The sequence below is a fragment of the Fundulus heteroclitus genome, chromosome 7, assembly GCF_011125445.2.
Source record: "Fundulus heteroclitus isolate FHET01 chromosome 7, MU-UCD_Fhet_4.1, whole genome shotgun sequence".
Classification (NCBI taxonomy): domain Eukaryota; kingdom Metazoa; phylum Chordata; class Actinopteri; order Cyprinodontiformes; family Fundulidae; genus Fundulus; species Fundulus heteroclitus.
The window spans coordinates 14,209,238-14,219,951 of NC_046367.1; the positions used below are offsets into that span (position 1 = coordinate 14,209,238).

At 40.7% G+C, this 10,714-nt stretch overlaps 1 protein-coding gene across 1 annotated transcript in view; it reads right to left on the bottom strand.

Annotated features, from left to right (window-relative positions):
- klf7b (Kruppel-like factor 7b) overlaps positions 1–9,941 on the bottom strand; it is an 87,409-nt gene extending 77,468 nt beyond the window's left edge. Inside the window, exon 1 of the mRNA XM_012868459.3 lies at positions 9,445–9,941. Coding sequence (XP_012723913.1) covers positions 9,445–9,546 — 102 coding nt within the window. The 5' untranslated portion in view covers positions 9,547–9,941. The remainder of the gene's footprint in view (positions 1–9,444) is intronic.
- Positions 9,942–10,714: the final 773 nt, after the last annotated feature.

Sequence of the window (10,714 nt, forward strand, 5' to 3'; positions counted from 1 at the left end):
CAGTTGCTATTTATAGTTTAAACAGACATATTGCCCAAAAAAAAAATACAATCAAAAGTTTACTTATTTTAACTTTAAATTACTCTGGCATTGATAGGTGTGAAACAGAATGTGACGTTTGCCAAGTTTTTAATTTCCTTTGTTTGCTTTTAAATAGAGACAGGTGCTACTGAAAATAAAAATAGGAACACTATATCCAGTGTTTTAACGAACTGGAATGCAAATGATGCTTAAGACAGAGCTTTTCACCTGATCTCCTATCTGTTGTTATCCTAAATATAATTCACAAAATAATCTAATTGTTTTTTTTATTTGCACACTTAAGAGTTAATAGACTAGGATAACAAAGCTTTGAACCATGTCAAGTACACTATTTCTAACCATCATTTAAATACACATCCAGTAGCCTGTCTAAATACATTGCTTGTACTGTTCAGCAACATGCAAATCTCACCTATCTGTCCTGGACAGGGTTTTGAAACAATATTTTTGTCACATCTGCCCACAAATGATTGCTCTCATTTATTCAATTTTTACTGTGCCAATAAAGTGGCTAAACCTTTTAGCTTTTGTATACCTCAATAAAACCAGAGTGAACTGTGTCTTTCACTCAGATACAAATTGTCTTTTTAATACACTTTTGCCACAATCTTGACCTTCTCCGAAAGTTCCACATTTTAGAAAGCCGACAATGTCTATTAAAACCTATCAAACTACGTTAAACGTTGTCAAATAAAATACATTTAATGGCCAATATAGCGCACACAGGAACACCGGATGCAAATAGTAACACTTATTCAGGTCTTCTATATAACACATTGAAACCGTAGCCCGACTGATCAATTACCTGTTGAAAGCATTATTAGCTACCATTTATGTTAACAAACATAACCGTGTAAATCAGATATTGTTTTGCATTCTGTTTTAGCTACAATAGAAGTTCCCCCTGCTACAAGCGTTTAAGCTGAGCCGAGCTAAACACATTTCTCTAACCGAGATGAGATGAAACTGACAGCACTTTTCTTTATCAAACAGCAGGCTATACAGCAGAAGAGCACAGTACCAAAAAATGCAGGGCTTTTGGTTAACTAAAAATAAGTGGCAAATCGGTACCACATGAGACCTATTAGGATGAGTCGCTTCACAATAACAGATATCCCGAGTGTACTTGAAGCATGCTGAGATGAATGAGTAAATCTCCTTATAAACTGTAGTAATCGGGCTCCGTGGTGAATAGAGCTGGAGAAAGGCACTCATCTTGAAAGATCAGGACTATAGCTTTCACAGCGTAAGCTCTCTCTCTCCATCACGAGTGCAGTTCATTTGTTCTGCCTTCCTGTCGAGGCAGCCTGACTGCTCGGTTTCTTATCTAATCTCTGCCTTATTCACTTACTGAATCACAGGCTCCCAGGACACTCTCTGCGTGTTTGACGCGAGTGCTTGGAAATTATGAGGTGAAGACAATAACAAAGGCTTTACCTCGCAATCGTAAAAGAAAGGAATGAATAAAAAGAATTTTGACCAGCGTAATCGGTGAAAAGTAGCTTTTCATGAACTAAAGTTTATCTTCTGATTCATCACATTTCTGTAAGTGTAGTTCTACTTCTCATGATGGGGGGAGGAAGGATGGCCATGCAGCAATGGACTACAGTTTTTGGCTAATCAGGAAACTTCGGTTCAGAAAATTTTTTAATTTACCTTGGTATTCTGAATGTGGTATTAGGAATGATGACACCCCTGACATAACCGTGGTCCGACTGATACTTTTGTGCCCGGTGGCCGGTCTAGCTACAATTAGCAACACTAGACACAAACAACGCTTTTTCAGCATTTTAAGCATGCAAACACTGTGGCAACGAGTTCCTAACTAGATGTTGTTTATTACCGTAAGAGGTCCAAACCATTTGGAGGGCAAACAAATACGAATACTTTTAATTTATTTCAGCAGCCATATTGGATTCTGATATCAAAGTTGGTAAGGAACCTCCAACCTTCCAAACTGGACCTCTGATTCCAGAGGATGTTTTATTAGTTGTAGAGCTACGCAACACAGCTCAGTTCTCATTGTTTTCTCAGTGTGCAATGCTGAAAAAGCACAGGACTCCATGGATTGAATATTTTTTTGAGATTATATATTCTGAGCATCATCCATTTATGCTCTATATTCGAATAATATACTTTGGCTACAGAATGGACTGTAATTGTCCTTAAAGCTCACAATTGATGCATAGTCTTTGAGATGCTTAAGCTCACAAAGAGCCTGTGAATATTGTGACAGCAGAATTTAACAAAAACAAGTAAGAAACAAATGTGGGTTAGTTTTAATGGACAGTGCAGTATTCTGCATTATCTAAAATGCATATTTTCAAGATATTATGCAGCTTTATTACTTACAGAGATACTCTGTAAGTAGAACACACCTTAAAACTGCAAGAATAATAATAAACAATAATAATAATAATAACAATAATAATAACCACATTGGGGTCTAGACATCACCTCAAGATGGGCTTGCGGGTGTGATTGGATGGATCTATACCATTTGATCAATTTTGTGAGGTTTTAATCAAGAGCAATATTTCCCAATGATTAATCAAAACAATTAAGAGCTTTTAGCCACCAGCAAGAAACATATTTTAGTCAGTCAATACACTTGACAAGAAGTCACAGGATTAGCCATAGAGATCATCTATGCCGGCTGTATAACTGATGGTTAAAAATGTTTCTAGAAAAACTTAACACATTCTGCTGGTGAAATTATCAAAACCTAACAAAGAGCTTAAATGTTGGTTAAGACACTGTACAGGAAAATGAGTGAATGAAAATAAACTCTTTGTGTTGTGTTGTTCAAAGGAAGCTATGCGAACATTATCAGTTATTGATGCACTTCTTCTAAGACAACATTGGAGATTAATTTACTTCCTAGATTGCTTTGCAGATACCGAGTAATGTGTTTTTTGCTGGTCTCCCACACTGAATCAACAATCTTGCCGTCTAAAAAAAAACAGCCAGTAATAAAGTTCTGTTACTGCAAAGAGCAAATATTGGCCCAAATGTAGCTTCAGAGGATAGGTTTTCAATAACCTGAGAGCAGAGCACAAATAACATAAAGCAGCCCGATTCCTTCCCAGACCATTTAAATGAGAACAGGCCTAAACAAATACTCCTACACAGAATGTTTAAAAGAGCCCAAAACAAATTTATGCCATTTTAATTTAACAAAGGTTGTATTATTTTATACAGTATGAGAGCAATGGAGCAATTGTGCAAGTACAGGTTCTCCTACTGATGGGGATTTTACCACATTTTAAAAAACTCTCTCATCACCGACTACATAAACAGAAGTTTTATACGTCAACCTCCTCATCTGTCCTCTTGCAATGCTCCCACACTTCAACCGTCCCCCATCCTTTTCTCTCTCTTTCTTTCCCATTCTTTTGTTTTTGTCCCTTAGCTTCATCGTTTTTGTCTGCTGTGACTATGACAAAGCAGCTGTGCTCCACAGACCATTACATAACTGAGTGTGTGTGTGTGTGTGTGTGTGTGTGTGTGTGTGTGTGTGTGTGTGTGTGTGTGCGCGTGTGAGTGTGTGTGAACTCACGCCGAACTGTAAGACAAACTAAAGGAGGGCAGAAAGAAAAAGGACCAATGTCTCCTCTTTTTCAACTAACTTTAATCTGCACTTTTATTGCATCTGCTGATGATGCTGGTGTTTTCAGCATCTCTCATCCTCTTCCCTTTACCAACTGCCCCCCCACCTCACCCCACCCCACCCCACCCCCTGGTTCCTCCACCCTTCACTCCATCCCCAGAGTTATTGGGCTGTGAAATGTGAAAAACTGCAGCATGCATGGCAATTCATTATCTTGTCAAACTTCCCCGGGCCCGCCTCAAGCCGTGGGCAGATAGTGAGGGAGGAAAACAGAGAGAGAAAGAGCGAAAGAAAACAGTTCATGCAGTGGTCACTGCAGCAGGCCAACAGGTTTCAGAGGAGATAAAAAGCAGGGCAAAGAAGCAGACATTACGCATGACTGGCTGCACGGCCTGCAAACATATTCTGCAGCTTGGATGATCAGCCAGATTTTTCATCTTTATAGATCTGTAGAAATGGCAATATACTGTTGGAGTTTATTAGTTTCACATATTTCTGTAACACAAGCAGAAAGTTGTTTAACTTTTCATTCATGAGCTTTTAAAAAAAAAAAAAGAACATACCCCGAAACTAAATGTTGTCGAAAAGACAATACCCTACATCCTAACATTCTGAAAACTTGGTTTAAAAAAAAGAAAAAAAGCTGACAGGATGTCTATTTAAGAACACTTATCGATGTCTAAATGTGATTCGAAGGTATTTGGGGTTGATTAAATGGGCCTGAATTTTGGACAGTAAGCTAAAATATATATATTTTAAAAAAAATATTTTTTAACTTACATATCTGAGCCAACTTTAAAAAGTCAAAGGATATGTTCATGGCAGTTCAGTTTAAGGCAGGTAGTTGTTTTAGACAAGCAGGAAGAAAACAGAAGGGATCAAAACCAAAAGAGAGAGTTCAAAGGAATGGCATTGTTGAGGCTGCAAGGCTGGAGAGATTCTCGCTTAGTCAAATTCAGGATCTTTTTTTTTTCTTTTTTGCATATGGACTGGTAAGTTAAATTTTGATGTGGAAAGTGTTGGGATAAAGATGTACCATGAGACACTTTTTAAAAGGATGCAGCAGAGGAGAGTGAAGCGAGTATTGGGAGTGTCCAGTGGTCTTTGGTCCATGGTTCTGAACATCTTCAGGGACTCCTCAGACCCCCTCACTTAACGTTTTTTGAGCTGATGCCATGAAGCAAACAGTGTAATTTTGTTTTATGCCATTAGTCTAGCCTAACTCTAAGTCACTAAAAATCCACATACCTTGGCTGTTTTTTTTTTTTTTACATTCTTACATCAGAGGACCAAATTGTGGTGCACAGGGGTTAAATCACGTTGTTTACATGATACTTTAGTTTAAACAATCTCTAAGATTCCCTTTTCTAAGAGACTCACACTCAAGCCAAAAAAAGATGGAAGTTTTATTTTATATCCATTTTGGATGGATGGATGGATGGATGGATGGATGGATGGATGGATGGATGGACAACCACACTGCCCGACTGCAATTGTGAAACGGCTTTAAGTCTGCAGGCTTTCCTGGACAAAAGCAGGCAAGGTTTCCCTGTAACACAGAACTGGCTGGTCTAGCAGAGTGCTGTAATGACTCCACAGCAAATAAATCAATAAGCTTGAAAAGAACTACAGACACACACAGCATGTAAACTAGGAGACGAGATGAGAAAAAGATGTTCGAGTCAGCCAGTTTAAAGCAACGTAACACTTTTGAATGGATACCTGCAAACCTCTCTCACGCACACACACACACACACACACTGCTTCAGCCAGTAAACGCAGCTCTGCATCAGCCACATAAAACCATAACCTCTGCTTGAATTACGCTTTCACCATCCCTCTGTTTTCACTTTCTCTATTTCCCTCCGTTCCGTCCATCAGATCTCTGAGCAGGTCTGCTTTTGAATAAATGGATTACATCTAATTGGGAAGTCTCAGTTTGATCCTTGACCACTGCGCACCAGCGCCCAAATTCCCAAAGCCCATCACTTCAGTCCTAATGCAGAAAGATGCTGCAATTATACACAGAACACAAGCTTACACTGTCAAATGCAACAAAAATGACAGACAGGTAAGACAAAGAGTGTTGTTGTTTCCTACTTGTGTTACCATGATGCAAAGCAGCTGATAAAAGAAGGCTGTATGAGGACACAAAGCCTGGAGAGATAAATGATAGCCACAAATCAGGTTGCCTGAGCGTGCATGTTGTTTGTCTGACAGCATGCGTGTGTGTGTGTGTGTGTGTGTGTGTGTGTGTGTGTGTGTGTGTGTGTGTGTGTGTGTGTGTGTGTGTGTTTGGTTCTGTACGTCTGACAGCAAACGGCCAATTACTGTCGAAAGTGGCGGGATGAGTCCTGCCAGACCTTAGCTTTCCATTAGTGCATGCCAGCCAAGCATGTGCGCATGTGTGCATGGGTGTGTACTAGTGTGTGTTTGTCTGCGTGTGTGTTCGAATGCGAATGAGCAATGGAGTAAATGAGGGAATAGCGAGAGACAGAAGGAACGAGAGTGGAAAAAACACGGGTGTGCCAGGTTTCTGTCCGTGTCTTTCGCCTTTTTGAGACTGTGTCGCAGCTACTGCAGAAGCATTTGAAAATGGAATCTTTTTACTCATTTTTGTTATTCCAACTTCAAGGATAGATAATATTCCTCACTACAAAACTGGACTTGCATCACAAATATCTGCTGTCAATGAAACTGGAAGTAAAAATCTGGTTAACACCTAAAACATAAAATGAAGCTTTTTTTTATTTAAAATAGGCCTACATAAAGAAATGGTGGGGTGAACACAGTTTTATCTTTCTGTGTGCAGCACGAAGGGCTTTCCAGAATGCTGTGCTTGCTTTCTGCTTCCAAATCTATGTAAAGTATTACAATTTCCTTCCTAGGAAGACACTTTGTTCTGTTTTCATGCTAAGGCTTTAAATCTATCTATCTATATAGATACGTATATATATATATATATATATATATATATATATATATATATATATATATATATATATATATATATATATATATATATATATATAGAGAGAGAGAGAGAGAGAGAGAGAGAGAGAGAGAGAGAGAGAGAGAGAGAGAGAGAGCTCAATAATCTTGGGTTTAACTATATGTGTTTCCTAATCTTTCACAACACTTCCTGCATTATTAAAAAGTTGAAACTTTTGATCCGAGTGCTGAGCCTGGCTTGGCTAAACATGCAGCTACTGGGCTAATCTCTGCACTAAACCTGCTTTGAAAGATGAATATTACAAATTTGGGAAGTGACACAAGTTGGTTCTGGATAAACTATTTATTTTTTGAGTTGTAAGTTTTTTTTTTTAAATCGTGGCCACCAGATGGCTCTTGTCAACATGTTGCACAGTCAGCTTATTTACTGGCGTTGCCATTGCAATTGTTAATTGCTGACATCTATGAAAATATGTTCTCGTGGAATATATTGCCCCATAGGCTCATTGTCAGTATAGCATTCAACCAGATTATTTTAATACATAGGTATTAAAGTTTCGTGTCACCTCAGTCTGCAACACAAGACTCCAAACGGATGCTACAGCAATTAATTTTCATCTAAAACTTTACACCTGCTATGATTCTTTCACGCTATTAAACAACTGATATAAGTGGCAAAACCTGGGGTTCAAAGTGAGCCATTTGCAGTAAATCTAGGATGAGCCAGCACTTACTGGTGTCTGTGAAACAGCCACAGAGGAGGCAGACAGTTTGTGCTTCATTCAACGCAGCAAGAATTGCCATCCGCCTCTTACATATACGCACACCTGAGGAGATATGATGCCACGCATGGCTCCAGGAGAGATTTTGGAGATTTGGTTTTGAATAATGACTGTCAAGTTCATAATAATTAATGGCTCACTGCATGACACTGAAAGAAAATCAGTGTCACAATCAAACAGATAAAACAATATGAATTTAAAGTAATTCAGGGAAATTCGGGTATTTATATAATAGGTTATAAAGCAGTCTTGGGGGGTAACCTGCCCTGTCAGCTGAATTTTGTGGTAGCTGACATGCATTATTCAACAGCATTATCTGCAAACAAACAGTGGCAGGTGTGGATGTATTATTTAAGAAAAAGTCAATTCCTATTAGGCACGTGTCCATCTCCTTTAGCTTGTGTGTTTTGAGTCTCTGTGGATAATCCCAAACATACCAGGCTGACAGACTCCTCTATTGATCACATCAGTCACACAAAGAGCAGCATCAGCCTCTAGGAGACAAACGCTTCCATTTTTACCCTCATCAGCACAGGCCTAAAAATACAGAATCGCTTCACTTTCACAATCATTCACTCTCACTTCAGGACCAAGCTGTCATTTCCCTCAAAAAGCAGAAAGGGAAGTTAGAGCTCATTAAATGTTTTAAAATACTGCAAAAAAGTCTGAAAGCCAGCCATGCAGTAACCTTTACTATAATAAAGCAATTAAATATGACGGTCGCCGATCACCGAATATTGCTGTCCTTACCTTTGGGGAGGAGTTTTTGCTATTAAAGGGCATTGTTTGTAAAAAAAAATCTGTGCAGCTCGTGGAAGCACCATGCTAAGAAGATGCTTTAGTTCAGCTTTTTCTGATCAGAGCTGATGGCAAGATGGATGGAAATACGGGGCAATATTAAAGGAATATGTGGCAGCATTATGCTGTGGGGATGCTTTGTTTTAGCAAGAGGAGGGAGATGGCTCAGGAAAGATCGATTCAACTAAATAAAGGACAATCCTGGAGGGGCAAAACATGTTCACAGACACTCTCTGTTTCAGAGAGGCATGAGAAAACCATAAAAGTTTCAGTCTGCCAAAACACGTCGCAGGGGACACAGATAAAACGTGGATGAAGGCAGTCTGATCACACAAGACCAAGCTTTAACTTGTTGGCCAACATCCAAAGGGCTACGAGAGGAGGAAAACTAACACTGCAAATCAGCCTGAGCACACCAGCCACATGGGGATACACGATAGTGGAAGCATCATGCTGTGAGAATGCTCCACTTCAGCAGGAAATGTGAAATTGGTCAGAGTTAACAGCATCTAAAGCATTTGCATCGAATCATATTCATTTGTTAGAATGGCCAAGTCAAAGTCCAGTTCTAAATCAAGCTGAGAATCTGTGATTAGACCTAAAAATGGCAGTTCATTTTCCAATCTGATTCAGTAGGCTGGCAGAGACGTACCCTGAACAGATTTGCAGCTGTACTTGCAGCAACTTTGTTCATAATGAACTATAACAGGAAAAAAAAAAAAAGATTTCCAGCTTTTACCACCTGCTTTTGAGAATTTAAATCAAATCCCGGTGGATTAAACGTTGAATCTGAGGGGGATCGTCACCGCAACAGCGTCATGCTCCTGCTTTTAAATTAATGATTAGGGAGGTTAATTAAGACTCAAGTAGCTATGATGAAGGATTAAGGACACATTCCTTTTTAGAGTATGCGTAAACACAATTAATGGTGTTTACGCATACTTTCCCCCCTTTTAACATTGTCTGTGCCATTGGTGCGTATGGATGGATCCTCCCCCTTTTCATTATACGCACGCGTGTGCGTGCGCGCGCGCGTGTGTTTCTCCTGTCAGCGGACCTCGCCGTGCTCCATGTGAGCGAGAGAAAAAAAAATAAGAAAAAAGACGCAACTACACGGGGCTCAGCAGCGACTCCCCCTTTTTGCAAAAGCACCTAAAACCCCGCACAGAAAACATCAAACATGCGCACCCGTGACATTTCATTTCAGTTTCTGATTGTTTTTTAAGAGAGGAGGAGAAAAAAAAGCGCATCATCTCTGACCTGCTGCCAGTTCTCCTCCAGGGAAGGCATCGCCGAGAAATAACCAGTGTCATGGACGAGTTGGAGTTCCTGGAAAATACTGTAATTCGCCAACACATCCATGCTTGATGAGGAAGGGAGGGGAAAAAAACAAGGCAAAGTAAAGAAGTCCGTGATACAGGCGAATAAAAACGCACTTCTTCTTTTCTCTTCTTCTGTTTTTTTTTTCAGAGTGAAGAAAAATAAACCACAAAAGCTGGAGGAAAAAGCGCCAGCCGGTGCAGATGAGCGCACCTGAGAACTTTAATTAAAAATCGAGAAAAGCAACGTGGGTAGAAAGTGTGTGTTATTTGATCTTTGTCAGCGCAATCCCCGCTCTCTCTACTCCTCCAGCTCGCTCTGTCACGCCTTCTCTCCTCAGTCCGGGGGTGCCAGATCTATTTCCGCATTGCCAGATTGCCGATCGGGCTCCGTCCGAGTCTGCCAAGTTGCCAGGTTTGCTCCTCCAGCAGCAGACTGTACCCCGGCGAGGAGAAGCGGAGGGGAGGCATCAGGAGGAGAGGGGGAGGAGCCACCTGTCAGTCAATTTCATGCGTGACCTTATAAGGTAAATAGGGTTGATGATGTCACTCTTATCCAATTAAGGAGGAGCTGAGATGGAGGGAGTGGGCGGGGCTTCGGAGGTTGCAGCCGCGCTATTGGCTGCAGTGGGACGTCAGTCTCGCTGTAGATGGCAGCGAGGGGGTGAGTTATTTTTAGAGGCCTATATAAAAGCTGCAGCATTCCTCTCTCAGTCATAACAGGCTGCACAGGCAAAGAGGTGGGAAGCGAGAAGTGGGCTGCTCGCGTGAGGAATCAAAAGTGTGAATTTTGCAGAAGGAACGCAGGTGAGAGTCAAAAGAAGCAGCAGCGAGCAGTGGTGGCGGTGAAGTAGGAGAGAAAGCCAGCAGGAAAGGTGCTGCGTTGTTCTTTTGGAGATGCGAGCGCTTCGCCTCAGATCCCTGCGTGTGGTTTTCCTGTGGTTACATCCGCCTGGAGAGCAGCGATTCCGTGGGAGGAAGAGCTCAGCTCAGTCCGCCCTCCTGCTCCGTTGACGAGAGGTTTTATTTTTGTTGTCGAGGGTGAAAATAAAAAGTGCAACGAAAGCACGTTTTCATTTCCCTTCCCCACACTTTGAAAGAAATAAAAATAAAAATCATGCAGACTGCAAGTGGAAGTGTTACTCCTCCGTGTTCAAACCAACAGCTCGTCATACAGCTTCTTCTCTTCACTTCTGCTTTTCAGCTACCGG